General features: G+C 42.0%; 3 protein-coding genes across 4 annotated transcripts; 2 read left to right on the top strand and 1 right to left on the bottom strand.

Annotated features, from left to right (window-relative positions):
* The first annotated feature begins 1,513 nt into the window (after positions 1-1,513).
* LOC308412930 (uncharacterized protein) lies at positions 1,514-6,373 on the top strand. Of its 2 annotated transcripts, XM_080907635.1 has the most exons (3): positions 1,514-1,749; positions 3,754-4,861; positions 5,562-6,373. In XM_080907635.1, exons 1-2 carry the CDS (start codon positions 1,596-1,598, stop codon positions 4,827-4,829), a joined length of 1,230 nt encoding a protein of 409 aa, XP_080763761.1. In that variant the 5' UTR covers positions 1,514-1,595; the 3' UTR covers positions 4,830-4,861; positions 5,562-6,373. The 2 variants fall into 2 exon arrangements, with proteins under 2 accessions (XP_080763761.1, XP_080763760.1); XM_080907634.1 differs by having other exon boundaries at positions 3,754-6,371.
* Positions 6,374-9,241: 2,868 nt separating this feature from the next.
* On the top strand, positions 9,242-14,806 carry LOC308412828 (uncharacterized protein). Its single transcript, XM_080907436.1, has 2 exons — positions 9,242-9,417; positions 12,481-14,806. Exons 1-2 carry the CDS (start codon positions 9,288-9,290, stop codon positions 13,497-13,499), a joined length of 1,149 nt encoding a protein of 382 aa, XP_080763562.1. The 5' UTR covers positions 9,242-9,287; the 3' UTR covers positions 13,500-14,806.
* Positions 14,807-15,699: 893 nt separating this feature from the next.
* LOC308412829 (uncharacterized protein) lies at positions 15,700-19,533 on the bottom strand. The gene is made up of 2 exons (XM_080907437.1): positions 19,245-19,533; positions 15,700-18,184 (listed from the first exon to the last, which is right to left on the bottom strand). The coding sequence occupies exons 1-2, from the start codon at positions 19,414-19,416 to the stop codon at positions 17,736-17,738; spliced, it is 621 nt and encodes a 206-aa protein (XP_080763563.1). The 5' UTR covers positions 19,417-19,533; the 3' UTR covers positions 15,700-17,735.
* Positions 19,534-20,436: the final 903 nt, after the last annotated feature.

Here is a 20,436-nt window from a genome sequence, read left to right as displayed (position 1 = left end):
AGCTCCACATTTGAAGGCTTTTATAGAACATCTGAAACCTATAATGTGCTTGTAATAATGCAACTGTACATGGTGGAAATGAAAGAGGGATAAGGAAGGCGCCCTCCTCAGTGCATCAGTGTACATGCAGTGAAAGCTGTTGATTTAATTATAGAGGGGAAAATACATTTTTAGTTCAGAAACATAAACTCCCGTCATGTAGTTCTCAGTGGTTTGGTCCACAGGACAAACACAACTTCACAAACGTCTTGATGGATGATCAATCATCCAGGTAAGTAAATCTCCAAAAGCTGATTCTGCTCATCTGGACGTAGCGTTTGCAGCGGGAGAAAAGGAGGCAGTTTATGTGAAAAGGAAAGACCATCTCTGAATCGAGGAGGGGGCCTAAGGGAACATCTTTCACCATCATACAATCCTGTGATTGCAGCCATTCCCCAGCTCTCTGTGAATGGTACTCATGACCATTGATCAACAACCACTGATCAATGGTCATGAGAATTTGCATAATCATGATGAACTGACCTCCCAGCCCATTGTTCCCTCAGTGGACTGATTTCAGTCATTGTGCAAATGTCTGTTTATAAGATTGGGGAAACCTGCAGTCAGAGAATGAAGACGGCACTTGGATGAGCGACGAAACGTTTCTCCCACTGAAAACGTCCAGATGAACAGAATCAACTTTTGGAGACTTCACAAACCATCCACAGGATGCGTGACTGCTGCTTTCTTCTACTTTTAAGCGTCAGTGCCTCCACCACATACTGTAGGCCTGTGCTTATTAAAGTCACTATAGAGGAAACATTTTCAAGCACTTTTTTTGTTGTTTTATTTTATTTTTTAGAAAGTTTCCTGATTTCACAAGACAGAAGTGATCCGTTCGCTTGATTTAAAAAAGAATCGTGTCCCTTTTTTCCAAATTAATAACATATCTTAAAATCCCAAAGAGCATCTGGGGATTTTAGTAAGCAATAATGAGCCCTCACTAAGGTGAATACCACTTTATTTTGATTTAGGACTGAAATATTGGCAGATGTTGGTGTCCTTGTCTCTTGAGTGATTGGTTCATATCCTGATCCTTGAGAAACCTTGTGTTATTTTAAAGATCCGAGGAGCAGAGGCATTGAAGGTGGATGGGTTTAAATACCTGTGGTCAGAAATGAGTATATGAGAGGGGGAGCTCAGGTGGAGCAGTTTGAAGATGAAGTTAGAGGCAAGGCTGAGCTGGTTTGGAAGGACCAAAGGATCCCGGAGATGGAGCTGACAGGCAGGAGGAAAGGAGGAGCTCAGAGGAGGATGCCAAGGATAGGGCGAGAAAGAGCGAGGATTTACTGCTGTGTAATCCCGATGAGGAAGCAGCCAGAAGAAGACAAAAGCTCTTTCATAAAAACTCTGTTATAAATGTTTATAAATTTAATTTGTATTTCTTGGCCAGTGGATGCATTAAGCTTCCGTAGAGCGCGTTTTATTTTTAGAGGAAAAGCAGCTTCCGGCGGAAGTGGACTGAAACTTCACGGCTGTGTGGACGTCGGAAGCTGGCAGCTGGAGGTTGACGGTGTTTTGTATCGCTGAGGCTCGGTGGAGCTGCTGGAGGAACCATGTCCGCTCTTCAGCATCTGAGGCTGTTCGTGAAGGAGCGTCTGAGCGCCGCAGCGGAGGAAATCTTCAAGGAGTTTGAGAAAACCGTCCTGCAGTACGAGGAGCAGCTGCACCAGCAGCACGGGGCCCTGAGCTGGACTGCAGACTCTGCAGGTACGTGGGGCAGCAGGCCCGGGAGGAGAAGGACCAGCGCTGCGCTCTCAGGCCGGGCGGACGCTGTTAGCTTAGCCGTCACAGGGTGAGTCCAGCCGGGGCGGAGAGCGCGGAGGAGCCGCTGACAAAGGTGCCGCTGAAGCGGGGATGTGGTGACTTTGACTAGTTTCTCCAATTTAAAATGAAAATATATTTTAAATCTGACATTTGTGGTTCGGTGCACACGTAAAAGCCAGCCAGCAGCCGCAGGAAAATGCCAGAGACCGTGCTGTATCATTCCAGTATGAATTCACTCTGGTTTTATTGGAAAACACCAGAAACCAGTGACAGTTACTGCTCATGTGTAACTTTTTTTCTTTCAAACACATGAAACAGAAATATTGCCCTAACATTTTTTTATGTGCAGTTATTGATGATTCCTTCATTACAAATAACACAACTTTCATTTTATTATTTTAGACGAAGTTAAGTACCAAAACAATAAAGCACTGCTGAGTAACAGTATCTGTTCTAATAGAAAGGCACCGAGCCCTTAATGGCAGAGAGGCAAGCGGCTGATGCTGTCACTGCGCTCGGGTAATCCTGGGTAACACTGGACATGTCGTGACCCTGCGCGCTCTGTCTCAGTGCACTGAGAGAGAAATGCAGCCAGAAACGGCACAAGTGCAAAAGGTTTCTTCCCCTGGATGGTGGACAGAGCCAGAGACGCTTACACTGAGACTGTAAGCGTCTCATCTCTGCTCGTTTCCTTTTGTTCGGGCTTTAAAGACATTTACAGATGAATGAGGTTTAGCTTGATCTTACTCTGACGATGATGTTTAACTCTGTCATTACCAAACACTATCACTTCAGTTTACTTCTAGTTGTAGAAGTATTTCAGTAGAATATGCAGTAGTAGTAATATGTAGTAGAATTCAGCAGAGGGGGCACAGAGACCTTTCTGGATGGTCTGAACTGTCCATAGAAGATCTGCCCATGACCTTGATGCTGTGGATACAACTGGACTAGGAACCAACGCTGATGATTTTCAGGCTCACAGCCCTGTACACTCTTGGGTTGCATGATCAGTGGCTGCACACAAGTTTAAGAGTTTAGTGTTTCAAACAAATGACTTAACTGAAAGTATGAAAGCACTGCTTGGAGCAGAGGACCTGAAAGTGCTGATGTGTGAGTACCAGTTTAAGGAGCCAGCAATCGTTGATGGTCACACTCTGTGAGGATACTCATTTATGTCGGTAACTCTTTAACCTTCACTGAGGTGGCAACATCTGGGATAAAATAAATGAAGAAAACACTCTGTTGGTTTTATATGCCTGTTTTTCATCACTGTGCAAACTCATCTGTGGAGAATTAACCTTACGGTGCATCAGCTGCACGTGTGCTGCAGGCAGGGACATCCAGAGGAAGTTCTTCTTCAAAGACGTGTAACAGGAATGAGCGCTCGGCCGTTGACTCTGCAGATGCCTCTCTCTGTTTCTGCAACTTTAGAACTCAGTGGGATCAAAGACAAGTGCCCCGATGTGAGCGGTCACAATCAGACAGGTAGATTTTCAGATTTTAGGTTTTTCAGAGTTAAAGAGTAAATGTGGTCACAAGATGCTTGGGGAAAACAACAATAAAAAAAAGGTCCAGCTGTCAAAAATATCTTCCTGTCATCTCTCAGTTGATGATGATGGATCGTCACCTGCCACGCCACACACGACTTAACTTGAGCAGAGGTCTGGGCGTGAACTTGTGTCCAAACATGCTCAGAAACATTTGTGTTGCAGGTGTTGGTTACATGTGGAGGAGCGACATGAAGCCAAGATTTCATTTATTATGAATATCAGAATAAACATGATATTTTCATAATGAGCAATCGGAGAAATTGCATAAAAATCGTGCTAATTGTTGAGGTATCATCAGTCACTTTGACCCTCATCAGTCCGAGATGTCATCGTCCATCAGAACAAACCTTGTCATATCACAGTATGAACTAATTCTTTCTCCCTTTTATCTCTGCAGACCTTCCACAGGAAGATGACTGCAAAGAGGAGGAGAAGGTTTCCATCGAGCTCTGTAAGCAGAAAGAGGCCTCTGCTGTGGACCAGGAGAAACCAGAACCAGTACAGATTAAAGAGGAACAGGAGGAGCTCTACACCGGTCAGGAGGGAGAGCAGCTTATCCTGAAGGAGGAGAGCGAGACAATTATGGTGACTCTTACTTATGATGAAAGTGACCTCAGTGAACCTCAGCACAAGTATGTGGACTCTGGATCTACGACAAATGCAGAGCCACAGCCAGCGGAGCTACATCAGCGTACCAGAAGTACCGCGAAAGCTGTCACATCACACAGTCAGCGTAAACCTGACGTGGGGAAAAAGTCTGTAAAATGTGACGTTTGTGGAAAAACCTTCAAGTATAATTTCCAAATGAAGAAACATTACAGAATCCACACAGGCGAGAAGCCGTACGCCTGCAGCACTTGTGGAAAAAGATTCTATCAGATTTATTTCATGAAATATCACGAAAGAAATCATACAGGTGAGAAGTCACACCTGTGCATCACCTGTGGGAAAAGATTCACTGACCTATCGGCACTTAAAAGGCATACATCGATCCACACAGGCGAGAAGCCGTATTCCTGCGAAACGTGCGGGAAATGTTTCAGGCACAGTGCGACTCTGTTGGTTCACATGAGAACCCACACAGGTGAGAAGCCGTACGCTTGCAACACCTGTGGGAAAAGATTCACCAACTTATCCGCGTTTAAAAAACACGCTGCAATCCACACAGGTGAGAAACCGTATTCCTGTAAAATCTGTGGGAAAAGTTTCACTCAGAGCGGGAATCTGACAGTTCACATGAGAACGCACACGGGTGAAAAGTGGTACTCCTGCGAAACGTGTGGCAAAAGTTTCAGTCGAAGTAGCAATTTAACTGTTCACATGAGAACGCACACAGGTGAGAAGCCTTACCACTGCAACACCTGTGGGGAACGATTTAAATACGCCGCAACGCTAAAGAACCACATGGGAACGCACGCAGCAGAGACGTCGCACGCTTGCAAAAAATGTGGGAAAGGCACCAAGGGGGAGTGATAACAATCTGGTCGCTACGGGAACCCATACAGGTGAGATGTCAGGGCCCTGAAACACCTGTCGGGAAAAATATTATGAATATGCTTGTGGTAATTTAAAGTCATAAAAACTGCTGTGACTTTATGTTCACAACATCTGTGTGTTGTGCTGAAGAGATATCAACTAGAGCGCAATAAGGCTGGGCTGTGCTTTCATGCAATACCACTTTGTACCACAAGATGGTGAAACAAGTCAGCGTAACCTTTATTTAAGGAGGTAGTAGTGACTCCTTATAAATACTTTATTTAAGTCATGGCATCAGTTCCATCTATTTTACTGCAGGATGTCAAAGACTAGCTCAGTTTCTATATTTTTGACTTTCAGGAAGTTGAATTAACAACTTTAAAATGCCGGAGCATGTTTTTAACATTTTAACACCAGATAATTAATCTGATTAAGCCAGAAAGATGTAAAATATAAAGTATTTCAATATCCTCATAGAAGTGAAAACACAAAGACAAAACACTTGGAATAAGTTGTTCTTATGCTCTGCTATCATGTGTTCGGCACAGGGATGCAGAATCAGTCCTAAACATGCTTGTTATGTTGTGGTTAGCTGTGATGTCATGTTTTCATGCTGCTGTTCTGAATCAGTCAACATCTGGCTCATTTGTGTTAATGAAGTGCAGCTGTGAGACAAACTCCTCTCAGACTTCTACTTTCAAACTCTGGTACAATGTTTTGTGTCTCCAGGTAAAAACACCTGTTAGCCTTAAATAATGAATGCCATCGTGTGTGGGCGGAGCTTCAGATGAGATGGCCCTCAGTGAAGGTCCAACAGCTGCTCTCTAGGTGCACATCTGCACTTTCTTCAGTATCCTCCTTCTTCTGCGTTTGCTGCTCCTGAAGGCGGCACGTTATGCCGCATATGATGTGACTTTATGTCATATTTGCGGTGTTGAAGTCAGTCCGTTGTGGCTTATTGATTGTATCCTGTCGGCATCATGCCGACTGAATGGTTAATATCAGCCCCTCCTCAGCACACTGTTCAGTGTTTTCTAGTGGACAGTAGGGCTGCCACGATTAGTCGACTAGTCACGATTACGTTGACTATCAAAATCGTCGACAACTGATTTAATAGTCGACGCGTCGTTTGAAGCTTTGTAAGATCACAAAAGACGCAGGAATAAGTAGTAGGATTTAAGAGTGTAATAACAGACTGAAACAGAAGATGGCAGCACTGCATGTACAAGGATGCCAGCTGCCGTTAAACCCGGAAGAAGAAGAAGCTGTGTCCCAGAATTCATAGTGCAGCCCAGCGCAGTTTCCAACAATGGCGGCAGCTAGTTAGTTTTAATGTTACTCTTATTATTCTTTCTGGGTCACAAAATAAACGTTTAACATATTTTCATGGAGAATGTAGCTGTGTAAACCTCAAATATCGGCTCAGTTTATCAAGACACCACATATTTTCAAAAGCGCTCCGACGTTTTCGGAGACGTCTGTTACCCACTAGCTCGATAGCGAGCCGGGGGCTAGGTCACTAGAGCCGTGAGAACACCGGACTCCCTGCAAATCGTTTTCAAACCCACCGCCGTCTTTCGCTGCTCAGGTTAAACATGATATATAAGTCACTTAGATAATTTAAAAATGTTATTGTTTGGCTTTTTTAGTATTTTATTTGTTCCGGAGTAAATCTGTTTGGCTGAGATCAAAGTTATAGTTTTTACACAGCTGAATAAACGTCAAGCAGACAGCTGATTATCAGAAGTGTGAGATGCTGGAGAATTTACTCCGGTGTCCTGTTATATTTTAGCTAGCAAGGAGTTTATTAAACTTCACTGAAACAATCTGCAGATTTCATTAAAATTTAATAAACTATCATCTTGTCTTTATTTTTAGTTAGCACAGACCTTAAACACTTAAAGCTGTAAGCTAATGATAGTTATATAAGAGCAAATGCTGCTGGTGCGATAAGCTGTACGTCCAATGGATGATGATCTGATTAGTCGACTAATCGCAAAAAATAATCGGCGACTAATCGACTGTCAAAATAATCGTTTGTGGCAGCCCTAGTAGACAGTATATCAGAGATTAAAGCTGCTCGGCAGTATTTGAAACATTCACATCCAGTTATGAAATTAGACCTTGTGTATGTCCCAGTACCAATATAAACAGTTAATAACATTTATAATTTTGCTGTTTTTACCCCCATTAAGGCCTTTTGTTACACTCAGCTCTTCTTTGCTGTGCCATCCAATTTAGAGGAGCCAGCCTTTGACACAAGAAGAGATGAGACTGTTTATGATGGTTTGAACCCAAAACCTTCTCTCTGTGAGGTGACCAGGCTAATAATCTGTTTATCTGACTAATGCAGCTACACTTTGTACTCAGTCGGTCAGTATTTGTTTTTCAAGCAGAAGCCGTTCCACACAGACTTTAACAGTTAATGACAGACCTGTGATGTTCTGGCTGTTCCCCAGCGGTTTGCACTGCACCTCATTTTTATTTGTTTTAATTAACTTCACACAGAGGTGTCTGAGTTAGTCGTCTGTGGCTCTCCTGGTTTTACAGCAGCGTCTCATCTCACAGCTCCACACACATTTACCGGTCTGACACCTGGGACTTAGAAACACGTCTGCTGTTGATCAGCAAGCAGCAGTCTGCTTGTAACAGTACATCCTATCAGGTGCGTAGTTTAAGACCAAAAATAACCACATAAACACTTCAGTTCTTTAAAATTTAATGACTTTGGGATCTTAAAAGATCACGACCATCCTGTTAGTACGGTGGGTTAGCCAACACTAAACCCCGGGCCGAGTTCAGCAGGGTCGGATAATCTTCTGGAATAACTTGTGAGTAATTGTGTCGGGTCAGAGGAGCGTCTCTTTAGTTACATTTTCAAAAAAAATCCCTTTCATCAAATATTTCTGAGTGAGCACGATTCACAGCAGAGCTTTCAGACTCCAAGTGCCTTCTGACTTTAACAGTGATGATGTTTAAGAGCTTGTTGTGTCACACTGTGTGAGACGGGTTGAATGAAGTGTAACTCTGTGTCAGGCAGAACAAAGTGCGAATTTTAAGGTGTCAAATAATTTATCCTTAACGACTGTTACAGAATCACAAACGAATGAAGACGTCTGATAATTATGAGGTTTAACTTCTGTGCTTGAGTTTTGCTGACAAATAACCTTTAATATCAATGTAATCCTTTTTTTTTTCTCAGAAGTATTTTGAAAAATGTCATTCATTTGAAGTTCTGTATAATCCTGTCCATCTTGTAAAAATCCGTTATGCATTGTGGTGATTTATTTAATCTAAGTTTAAAACAAAGGTTTATTGTACAGTAACATCATATCTGAGCCGACTAACGAGCTGTGTTTCAGGTGTTTCTTTGTTTTTCCAAACCATCATAAACAACTAAATTCATATATTGTATCATATTTGATATAACAGCAATCTTTTATATTTAAAAAATAAACATGTCGAAACTTTGACTTGGCTGCTGGTGGACTGTTTCTTGCTAGGTGGGAAAGTCTACCCAGGTGATTAATCTGGGTGTTCCAGGAGGCGACTCACCATCATTAGTGCTGACATGAGGCTGAAATCATTACAACAGAATAGCATTGTTGTCGTTCTATTACTGTTATCATTTATCTTTTTCAGGGTTGTGGGGAGACAGATAACCATTAGCACTCACATTCACACCTATGGGTAATTTAAAATCACCAATGAACCTAAATTAACCTAACCCCATGTCTTTGGAGTGTGGGAGGAAGCCGGAGACAATCCACACAAACAGGAAGAACCTGGCCAGGTGCAGGAGTGTGGTGGTTAGTTTGTGAGCCACCAGAGCTAACCACCACACCAATGTGCTCGCCTATTATGTTATTCTATACAACAAAATATAGTGCAACTCTGTCACTGACACAAAAGGTAATACTGTAAGTTTAAAAAGAAGATTAAAGATGAGATAAAGTAACACATTTAGGTTTTCTAGGAACGTAGAAATAATACTGCACAGTCAGTGCATCAATACTGAAACAAACTTTGTATAATATCACACGGGAGTCTTTTTAGACCTGCAGGCTCTTAAATATAGTTTTCTATAAAAGAGGAACATCACACACTAATGTGCAGTGCATTATAGGATGAGTAGCTCACTGTTAAACGATCGCAGATGTTTCTCCTTTATTTTTGTTTATTTATTTAGTTACTTATTTATTATTTTTAATTAAATGTTTTCTTATGGGCGCAGCTGGCTCTTTCTAAACCTTAAACTTCTTGATTTTCTGAAATATAAAATGTACTTTCACGGCCGAATCCCTTTAAAAAGTGGGAGCTCAGCGTGGAGCTCCAATAAAACACGGGCGGAACTACAGTTCACTCCCTTCTCTTCTGCCGGAACTCGACAGTGTGACACTCGGGTCGTAAACAGCAGCGGCGCAGGCGCTAGCAGCGTTAGCTGCTGGAGGTAGGATGTCTTCAGCTCAGTGTTTTCCTCCGGCTCATGAACTCTGTCAGACGGATGTGGAGCGAACCTTCGTCCGCTGTCAGGAGGAGCTGCTGGACATCAGCTGGAAGCCTGAAATAAAGTTACACAGAATCGGTAAGAAACGATGACATGTTGCAGGGTTTTAGGGGTAGCAGGGAGCTGCAGGTTTTTCCCAAAGAGAAAAAAAGAGAGAGAAACGCCAAATTACATACAACCCAAATCCCAAATAGCTGGCTGCTGTGAAAAATGTAAATAAAACCAGAATGCAATAGTCTGCACATCCCATAAACCCATATTTTATTCATAAAGAACACATCAAGTCTTTAAACTGAGAAATGGACAATTTTAAGACAAAATCATTTTTGACAGCTCAAAGAAAAGTTGGGAAGGGAGAAAGAAAAGGCTGGAAAATGGAGGTGGTACTAAGAAGAAACAGATGGAGGAACATTTTGTATCTAATTAGCTTAATTGGCAGCAGGTCAGAAATGATGCTGTCATGGAAATCACAGCATGGTCTCAGGAAAGCGTCCAGAAATCATGTCTGTGAGCAGTTTGCTGTAGCGTGATCCAGAAATGCTGCCAAAGCTCATTTAAAATGGACCGAGGGAGAATGAAAACCATTTTGGTCGAATGGTAATTTAATTTGAACACAAGACTAAAGATGAGAATGGCCATCAGTGTTCAGTTCAAAAGCTTGCCTCTCTGATGTATGGAGGGAGATGAATCAGTGCTTGTGAAACTGGCAGCATCCACATCTGGAAAGAATCCATCACTGCTGAAAGGTATATACAGACGAGCAGCAGAGAATGGATGAGGGAATTTGCTCTCATCCAGATGGCGTCTGTTTTTGGGAAGGTCTTGTGAATTTAGCAAGCTGATTCTAAACCATGCAAAAGGATGGAGCAGGACAACTCATGAAACATCTGCTTGTTAAATTCAGTTGTGTAAATCCACAAAAAGCAGTAAACCTTAGATCAGCTGATCACAGCCTGTTCACAAAGAAATTCTACTGCAGCTCTCAACAGCAGTGGTGAGTCTTTCCCTGAGCTGAGCCACTACAACCAATTTTAGGCTTTCACAGCCTGCTTAAATCCACTTTAACCTCCGACTGTACTCATTTTCCTGACACCCCTTACTATGTAGGCAAAGGAAATGTTCCTTCTTTTTCTCTGCTCGTTTTCTACTTGAGTGATTTAAGCAGAGCACATTTATTAAGTTAACTTTAGTTTAAATTTTAAGTTTATATTCTCATTGATATTATTTTATTATTACATTAATATAGCACAAGATTTAGGTAGCGTTGCAAAAAAGGAGCCCCTCCAAAGAGCTGCTTTATACTTACGTACTTTACTATTATCATTAGATGCTGCATTCATTTAGTTTTTATTACACTCTGATTTAATACAGTGCAGAATCTTTGCTTTAGTCGTGTGTTGTGCAAACTCTGTTTCTGCCTTATTTACTTTAATTCCACATATGTTTGCACATGTTTCTACTGATCACAGTACCCACCTTCTATTTCCTATCTAAATATAAAGAAATTGGTTTGGAGCTCTGCATTTACTGAGGCAATAGTATCGGTGACTTATGTGTTATGTAATCTGATCAACAGTTGGTTGTTGAATAACCAGGAAGGAAGAAACTTCACAAACTGACATGTTGCAATGATGGCATCTTCTTACAACACCACGCTCAAATTCAGTGAGCTCTTTCAAACCAAACATTCTGTTGTTTGGTTTGAGGGCTGCTTGGCTAGAAGCTTGATATTTCTACAGCTGTGGCAGCGGGACTGTAAACACCTGGGTTTAAAGATTAGCAGGTGTGGTCCTGTAGTATTGCCCATTTGGTGCATGTTTGGCCTGAAGTCTGTCGACACAAATCATTTGTTTAAACTAAAAGCACGTCGTGATTTTTTTTTTTTCCTTGTGAATTTCTGTGTTTAAAAGTTGTTAAAAAACAAAATGTTAAATGTATGTTAAACCAGTCATCACTAATCTGGGAGTTAAAATAGAGGCAAATCTTAAACTTGAAAGCCAGGTCAGAGCTGTTGTAAGATCTAGCTTTTTTCATTTGAGGGAATTAGCCAAAATAAAGCCTATCTTATCGAAACAGCATTTTGAGACAGTAATCCATGCCTTTGTTACTTCTAGGCTGGATTATTGTAACGCACTTTATTTTGGGGTTAGTGATGCGTCCATTAGGCGCCTGCAGGTTGTGCAAAATGCTGCAGCACGTCTTTTAACTGGAACAAAAAAGTTTGAGCACATTACCCCAATTTTAATTTCACTCCATTGGCTACCTGTACATTTTAGGATTGTTTTTAAAATTCTCTTATTTGCTTTTAAATCTCTTAATGGCCTGGCCCCCCCCTACCTCTCGGAGCTACTACAACCATATACACCTCCCCGTTCCCTTAGGTCCGCCAATCAGCAGCTCCTTAAGGTACCAAAAACTAAGTATAAATCTAAAGGTGATCGTGCTTTTGCTGTAGTTGCTCCAAAGTTGTGGAATGATCTACCCTTGCATGTTAGGCAGGCCTCTTCTCTCTCTGAATTTAAAAGTCTTCTTAAAACATATTTATTCGCTGAAGCCTTTGGCATTGATTAGAGGGGTTGACTCAATTTGTTTTGACATGTTTCAATTTATTTTAGTTTTTTAGTTATTTATTTTATTTTATCTTATCTCATTTTAATTTTCTTTACTTATGCTTTTAGCATGTACAGCATTTTGTGAACTCTGGTTTTATGTTAAAGTGCTTTATAAATAAAGGTGGTATGGTATGGTGGTAAAATGAGGCAGGATGTGAATTTAAAAAAAAAACACTATGACTTCACATCCTAAACATCTGTGTTTTGTATGGAAGACAGACCAACTGAACTTAAAATGGGGACATGCAGTACTTTCATGTAATGCCAATTTATACTAAGGGTAACCCTTATTTAACCAGGTAAGTTATTAACAACAATCTTGCTCACACTGCGGGCTGAGCAAAGGGCAAATCCTTGTGAGGAAGTGAGTAGAACTAAAAAGAAATATTCAAATTAAGAGCAGCAGAACACATTTCAAAACTCTCTAAGATAAAAACACTGTCCCTGCTGGTTTAAAAACATGTGGTTACATTCCCCAGAACGTAATCGTCACACTAGGAACTTTTCATGTGTCCGTTTGTCCCCTCAGATCTTCTGTGTGTCAGTCAGAATGAGGAAGAGGAGCTCTGTAACCAGGAGAGAAACTCCAGTCTGGACCAGGAGGATCCAGAACCTCCACAAATCAAAGAGGAAGAGGAAGAACTCTTCATCAGTCAGGAGGGAAAGCAGCTCCTACTAAAGGAGGAGATCGATACTTTTATGGTGACTCCTGCTTATGAGGACAGTGACCTCAGCGAGTCAGAATCAAACTGTGATCAGCTCCTCTCTCCCAGCTCTCCTGAAACTGAGAGCTTGAACGAAGGAAGCTTTGATGTAGCCTCAGGATCAACTAGAAATGCAGAGCTGAAACCAAAGCAGAGCCGTCACAGAAACAGTGACAGCAATTTAGACTCTGTCAGTAAATGTGATGTTTGTGGGAAGGACTTTCAAGATGACGGGAACCAACACAGAACCTCAGAGAAGCCGTACGCTTGCAGCACCTGCGAGAAAGAGTTCTATCAGCTTTATATAATGAAGTATCACCAAAGTGGCATCGCAGAGGAGAAGCCGTTTTCTTGTGAAACATGCGGGAGAGGTTTCCGAGCTCGAGATAAAATGTTGATTCACATGAGAATCCACACAGGCGAGAAGCCCTACCTTTGTAATGCCTGTGGGAAAAGCTTTTCTCAGTCATCGGCGTTGAAACGGCATGCGTTAATTCACTCGGGAGAGAAGCCGTATTCCTGCAAAATATGTGGGAAAACCTTCTGTCAGAGTAGTGATTTGACCGTCCACAGCAGAATCCACACGGGTGACAAGCCGCACATCTGTAAGAGCTGTGGGAGAAAGTTCTCTGACGCTTCAGCGTTCAAACGGCACACGGCGATCCACACGGGCGAGAAACCGTATTCCTGTAAACTGTGTGGAAACAGCTTCAGGCAGAGTGGCCATTTGCTGCGACACATGAAGATCCACACAGGCCAGAAGGACTACTCTTGTACAATATGTGGCAAAAGTTTCACTCAAAGCGGCGGTTTGAACGTCCACATGAGGATTCACAATAGATAGAGACCGTACTCTTGCAAAGTGTGGGAAAAGCTTCATCAATCGTCGTAACGTGTCTGCACACATGAAAATATAAATTTGCAGGAGAAGGAGTCCTGCCAGACATGTGGGAAGAGTTTCACTCAGTGTTAGTTTAACAGCCCACAGACTCTCAGGAGGAAAGTCAGGCCTGTAATGTCTGAGTGGAAAATACGTCTGGGAACAGAAGTCGTTAAGTAGAGCTTTCAGTTTTTAAGCGATGTATAGCAGGCTGTGTTCGATGAAGCTGCCTGGGCCTGGATCAGTGTGTCAGACTGCACAATCAATCTTTGTCAAATTGTCCAGTAGATGTGGTGAATCTGTAATAAGTGCATTTCAGTTTTTATTGAATAGGTCTTATTGAAATGTGGATGTTTGTAAGGGCGTATGATGATGTCATGGATTCAGTGGGTTGTACTCTGAGGCCTGTACAACATTTGAAATGTTGTCAGTGTGCTTTCTGCAGGCAGATATAACGTTCAAACGATTTTCAGATGACTGCATTCTGTGTTACATCGCTCCTGTTTCAAATAGTTTTATGTCAGAGCACGTTGTCTCAGCTTGTTCCTGTGTGCAGTGTTTGTGATTGGGACACGCAGCTGAGGCAATATTAGATGTAGACGTTGGATAACAATCATTCTTTTAGCACCAGTTACTCAGGTTCATTCACCTAACAGTAATTTATACTCCAAGTATCACCTGGTGTCATAATAGCAGTAATTGTATAACTTTGTTGTATTGCAAGGGTAACTGAAGCTACACAGCAGGAGTGAAGGAGGTCAAAATGAAGAAGATCTTGTTAAATGTGTGAGGTGTTAATGTTTCATCTGAAATTAAAGACTTTAAAACCTCTGTTAATGTTTCTCTCTCCTGAACCTGCTGGAAGAACATGGTGAACTGATAAGGACCACGGTTTACCCCACCTCTGTGTACTTAGAGGGCCTGTAACTCTGAAAATACTTAAAGTACGAGTGTTGCATGGTTTATTTAAACGTACTGAGCTATTGTACAGAAAAACTGATTATGAGTCAAGTGTGAAATTTTCCAGATTTTATATGAAATATAAATGATGTTGTTTGGTTTTACGTTATGTTTCCATCTGAGGCACCTGATTAAAATTTGCACATTGTAGTCAGCCTGTTTCTGTTCTATCAGGGTTTAGTTCCTCCTGCTGGTCAAAGCCCAAAATTACATTTAAAAGTAATAAAAAGAATGAAAGATGCTGTGCATTATTAGCATCAGCCTGCATTTTAAACCAGCATTAAACAAATATGAAAACACCTTTAGAGCTGTCTTTTTATTACCCTGACATGACTGTAAATGTTTTTAATGACAGAAACATGAAGTCTGACTGCTGTGAAGGTTTTCTGCTGCCAGAAGAATCGGATCAAAAAGATTAAATGTAAGTGAAAATCACGTGAGTCATAAACTAAAACAAATTCCTAAAAGTCTGGATGGGCTGTAAAATGTAAAAACAGGTCACATTACAATAGAACATAGAAAACATGTCAAATGTCCATCCATCCATTCGCTTCTGCTTATCCGGGGCTGGCTCAGCCTCAGCAGAGAAGCCCAGACCACGCTCTCCACCACCACCTCCTCCGGCTCGTCTCGGGGAACACCAAGGCGCCCTCAGGCCGGCCGTGAAAGTTCAAGTTCAGCTTGGTCTCTGTACATGAGACAGTTCTGAAATACGAAAGGTCTCTGTGACGAAAAAGACATTTTTATAATGAGCATGTAATGAAAACAGCGGGTTGTGGGTTGAATCACACACAGACCTTGTTTCATGAATCTTACACATTGTAAGGCAGGAAGAATATCACCAGTTCTTCACATGTGTCAAACAGGGTGCGTGAATCTAACAAAAGGCGCTGATTTCTTTTTCAATAAGCGACGGTCTCAGTTCCTGGTTCGTTTTCTTGTCACGTCTCATTTTTATACCAAGAATTTGAGCTGCTGACATTTTAAATATTAGAAAAGTTAACAGCATGATGTTTAAATGTATTTTAGATATTTTCTAAAAACTGAAGACGGTATTTTCACAGAGATACACTGACTGAACCTTTCCAGTATTGACATCAGCACCTATGAAATGATTTATTCATCACGATGAGGAAGAAACTGAATCGTTCTTTTATGTTCAAAGTAAGTAAAACAATAAATAAAAACAGGACTTTATTTCTTTGCAGTCGTCTTGTGAAACACAGAACAGCTCAGAGCTGAAAAAACTAGATCAGCCCACAGACTGAGCTGTTGTCAGGACACTTGACCCGGTTTCTGTCATCAGACTAATATCCAGCCCAAACACGGGGTTGGTGCATTCATAACTCCTCTAACAGCGCTCTGACTCTGGGTGATGGACATTTCAGTCACAGATGATTTCTCCATCATCTGTGATTTGATGTTTCAGCTCTGTGGCGTCCCGCCTGGAAGCTTCCCCGTTCTCCACTCTGTGGTTCTCGTGTCGACCGGCAGGTTGCTGCTGCTTCTGAAACTTTTCCCACACATCCCGCAGGAAACGGCTTCCTGCCCATGCGAGTCCTCATGTGGACCTTCAAGCTGCCGCTCTGAGTGAACCGTTTCCCGCACAGTTAACAAGAATACAGCTTCTCCTCTCGAATGGTGTCATGAAGCTGAACCTCTTCAGATTTTTTTTCCAGATGTAGTTTCTCCCACATGTAGATTCTCACGTGGCTCGCTACGCTCGAGTGATTTTGGAGACACTTCCTGCATGTTTTGCAAGTATGCAGCTTCACACCGGTGTGGATCCTCAGGCGAGCCGTTAAATCGCTGTTCTGACTGAAACCCTTCCCACAGAATTCACAGGAGCACAGTTTCTGTGACAAACTCATCAGGAAATGATTTACTGAGGTCAGAGGTCAAGAGAAGAGCAGGTTCATTTTCTTGCTTCCTTTTGCATGTGAGGAGGCGCCCCCTGCTGTCTATTAGTCAAAACAACATTTCAATCTGAGCTTCAGAAGAATGAAGCTGCTGAGTGCCCAACGAACGATGAGCTGTTTCTCACATGGAGGCCACAGCAAAACATCTGTAAACGTGGGGGCTTAGTGATGAAACAGCAGGAGACGCCATGTCTGACTTAAGCGCTCGCGAGTGCGATGAAGGATCCCAGAGAGCCGACTGTTGGTTTGTGAATCATTTATTAAAGAAAACGTCCAGAACTCGAGTGTCACTTTAAAAAACCTGAACAATGAAAAGATGACAAAACATCTTCAAAACATCAGACGTATCAATCTATGTACAACTAGTGCATTTATACATGATTAATAAAATAAAGAAAGCTGAAAGGACATGCACAGTTACTCAGTAACAAACTCATTTAGAATTTAGAGCTTCGGTCTTTAATTCACCTCATTTATTAAAACAAAAGAAAAAAGAACGGAATATTTACAATTTGTTTCTAATACTGACATCAGGAACTACACACGTGGTGCAAACGTGTAAGCTTTTCCTCCAGGACCTCAGAGAAACTCAAAGATGGCCTCACAGCTCGCTCTGTTAGTCTGCATTTATAGACTTGGTTTTTTTTACTGGCACAAATTTGCTGTTTTACATGATTTTATGATGTAATCGAGAACCATCGGGAACATTTCACACTTTTAAAAGAATTTTATTGCCAAATAAATCAAATGTATGTAAATCCCAGGAGTTTCCTGGTCACAGATACAAAATGTTCATTTGATTCTCCTCCGAGCGACTTGGTATCACTTTCTTGTGATATGCTGGAAAACGTTCAGCTGGTCATCGACTGACAGTTAGTTTGGTCAAACCTTAAAAAGCAGGTGGAAGAGCAGAAGCTCACAAACTGATCCTGGAGCTGTGATAAAGCAGGAACAATCAGGATTTGACCCAGAAGCTGAGCTGCAGCACACGTTGTCTCTGCAAACACCGACTCGTTCAGCAGTTTATTTGCAAATAAAAATCTTTGAAACGTATGAAATGCTTGTGACTGACTTCGAAACATATTTTTCCCCAAAGATATTCGTGCAGCTTTCTTGCAGCCTGAAACACACGTTTGCTGTATTTCTGTGACATTTAGTGCAAATCTTGCTTGAACACAACTTCTTGTGTGGAGTGACAGTTTACAACCTACAACTATGTGTCACACGTGTGCAGCTTCACGTGTGCAGATCCTGGGAAGCTTCAGCATTTGGGACTTTTTCATACAAGTTTTTTTACCCACTTCACATTTTGCAGACTTTTTTATGCTGACTCTTGGACGTGGGAGAGTTTTCTACAGTTTCTTTCATTGGCCTTTCTTCTGCGCTTCCTTCTTTGTTTCTCGTCCACGTTTGCGGCTGATCCTGACCTCACGTGCTTGCTTCCTATCAGACTCCAGTTTGGGGAGCTGTGAAAGAGAATCTGGCCATCGTTTGGTTCCTGTTCTCTATGTTCCTCATAAACAGGAGTCGCCACAAAGCTCTCGGTGTGACGCTTCAGTGCCGACTGCACTCCCTCCCTCCTGAGTTTGTGCTGTTCTTTGATCTGTGGACGCTTTGGTTCTTGCTGATTGGACAACAGTTTCTTGTGTTTTTGTTTAACATGAGGAGGCCCTGGTTCCTCCTGGTTCAGGCTGCAGTTCCTCTCCTGGTTACAGAGACGCTTTTTAGGAAGAACCTTCTCTGCTGCAGTGACGTGGAGCTGTGGGTGGTCTGCAGGGACAAGATAAATGTTAGTAACAGTCCATAAATAAGCACAGAGTACAATCCTGACCTAGCAGGTGATTTAAACTTCTGTGTTGGTGTTTTAGACCTTGTGGTCGCGTCTCGTGTGTCATATAAGCTGTGCCAGCCGTCAGAAGCAAATAAAATGCCAGGGCATTATTCTGCCTCCCTACCTACTCTGCTGGGGAAATTTTAAGAGGTAAACATGTTTGACATATTCTTCCACATCTTTGTAAATGCTCTTGCGTCCATTCCAACAGACAAGCTCCCTCCAGGAGCTTCAGGGAGTCTTTATTTTGAGATGATAGTGATTATTTTCTGATTAATTCAAAACCTTTGTTGAAAAAGTAGCTGGAAGTTCACAGGAGGAACTGATGTGACTTGGGTTTCAGAGAGATCTGGTTATAACGTATCTGCAGAGTAGATTTAATACAGTACACAGAGTACAAGTACAGATCAGCTAAGTGCAGGTACTAGTTTCCTTCTGATCCAATTTCACAAACCAAACACACAAAAAAATACAAAAGTCCTAATGGCACTTTTCTACTCTACAACATGTCTCCTTCACCCATTCTGTCACACACACTTTTCTGCACCTATCCAACAGTCAGCAGCTCAGGTTCAGCATCCTGCCCACAGACACTCTGGAGCAGAGGGAACCCCCACCCTTCTGATTAGCAGGTGAGCTGCTGAGCTACACCACCCAGCTGTGCTGTATCATCACTACAAGTCTGGCGTTAGAAGCTGTGACAGACTCGGTGAGTTACGGTGATTTCTACAAGTGTACAGACCTGAGGAGCCCGCTACCGCTAACCAGCCGGAGCCACGTTACCTGCCTGTGGGCATGCTGAGCCGTCAGCGTCTCTGCTGCTCTGACCTCAGTCTGATCTTTCTAAAAGCTGAAGGTGTCTGCTTTTAACTCCACATTTCTCATATTATTATTATTATTATCATTATTAATATTACTATTGTTACTTTGGTCTGCGAGGATGACATAAAGAGCTCGGAGCTCCCGCAGGCTCACACTCATTCATCCCGGTTAGCCTACCGATCCTCTGAAGCTTGATCTCCGGCTTCCAGAAGCTCTCCAGCAGCCTGCGCTGCCGCTCGATGTCCTGCTCGTATTTGACGATCGTGTTTTCAAACACCGTGAAAATTTCATCCACGGCGGCAGACAGCCGCTCGTTGACAAAGTTTATCAGAAACTCCACTGTGGACATTTTTACTTTCGATTAAACGATCAGCACAAGTCCTTCTACAGTTCCGGATTCTGCTGAATCTGCTTCCGCTGTGTGCTGCACCATTAAAGGTTCTGAATGAAGCTGAGACGTTTTTTAAAGTTCCGCTCTCGGTAAATTACTGCCAAACGTTATTTCTTACATAATAATAATAATAATAATAATAATAATAATAATAATAATAGTTATTATTGTTGTTTTTTATTATTTTATTATTGTTTTTTATTTTTTATTTTTTGTACTGGCACAGTTATTGAAAGTAAGTAATCGCAGGCCGCCATCATTTCCATTTTTTTTTTTTTTTGCCTGTCCCGTTTGGCTCTTTTGCCATCAGAATTGTTGTCTAAAGGCAAAGAAAGATGCCCAACGGATTTACTTTACCAAATTGACCATCCCAGCCTTGCCGTAATGGTCCATTTGATTCACCTTTTATTGTTTATTTTATTTTCACTTACTGAATACGGGACAGACTTGACTGGGGGAAAGAAGGGGAGAAAGAAAGAGGGAAAGAGAAACAGCTGAGAAGAGGGACGGGGGAGAAGGGCAAAAGACAAAAACCAACAGAATGAGCAGAAAAAAAAGAAAGAAAAAAAAGCATATATCAATCACCTGGATCACCTGCTGAGAAAGAAAAAAGAAAACAAGCAGAAGAGAACAAGAGTAATAGAATAAACAGCATCACAATGATATATGGGAATATGACAGTAAATACTAAATATTAAACATTATTGTGCAGCACATAAGATCAACAGAACACAGTGTGCTTTGAGGTAGGAGCCAAAAAGGGTGTAGTTTGTGGGTGTGATCACCCGTGTGTACACCTGTGAGCATGGACGCGCTTGTTTTTTGTTTTTTTAAAAGGTTCCTTCATGTAATGATCTGCCAGAGGGTGTGGGGGGGCCACAGCCCCGTCCTCCAGGGCATGAAGCAGGTATGGAGGAGATCAAAACTCCAGACATCCAGAGGCCCCCAGAACACAAGAGACCAAGGAAGACCAACAGA

The sequence above is a fragment of the Rhamphochromis sp. 'chilingali' genome, assembly GCF_963969265.1.
Source record: "Rhamphochromis sp. 'chilingali' genome assembly, chromosome: 16".
In the NCBI taxonomy this organism is placed as follows: Eukaryota; Metazoa; Chordata; class Actinopteri; order Cichliformes; family Cichlidae; genus Rhamphochromis; species Rhamphochromis sp. 'chilingali'.
Note: the sequence above shows the minus strand (reverse complement) of the source record. Positions and strands in the feature narration are given on the sequence as shown.

Bases quoted from the DNA above. Each gene is read 5' to 3' on its own strand.
- LOC308412930 (XM_080907635.1), top strand. From the start codon at position 1,596: ATGTCCGCTCTTCAGCATCTGAGGCTGTTCGTGAAGGAGCGTCTGAGC. The intron at 1,750-3,753 runs GTACGTGGGGCA...TTATCTCTGCAG, and splicing joins CTGGACTGCAGACTCTGCAG to ACCTTCCACAGGAAGATGAC.
- LOC308412829 (XM_080907437.1), bottom strand. From the start codon at position 19,416: ATGTCCACAGTGGAGTTTCTGATAAACTTTGTCAACGAGCGGCTGTCT. The intron at 18,185-19,244 runs GTAGGCTAACCG...TTGTCCCTGCAG, and splicing joins GATCAAGCTTCAGAGGATCG to ACCACCCACAGCTCCACGTC.
- LOC308412828 (XM_080907436.1), top strand. From the start codon at position 9,288: ATGTCTTCAGCTCAGTGTTTTCCTCCGGCTCATGAACTCTGTCAGACG. The intron at 9,418-12,480 runs GTAAGAAACGAT...TTGTCCCCTCAG, and splicing joins AATAAAGTTACACAGAATCG to ATCTTCTGTGTGTCAGTCAG.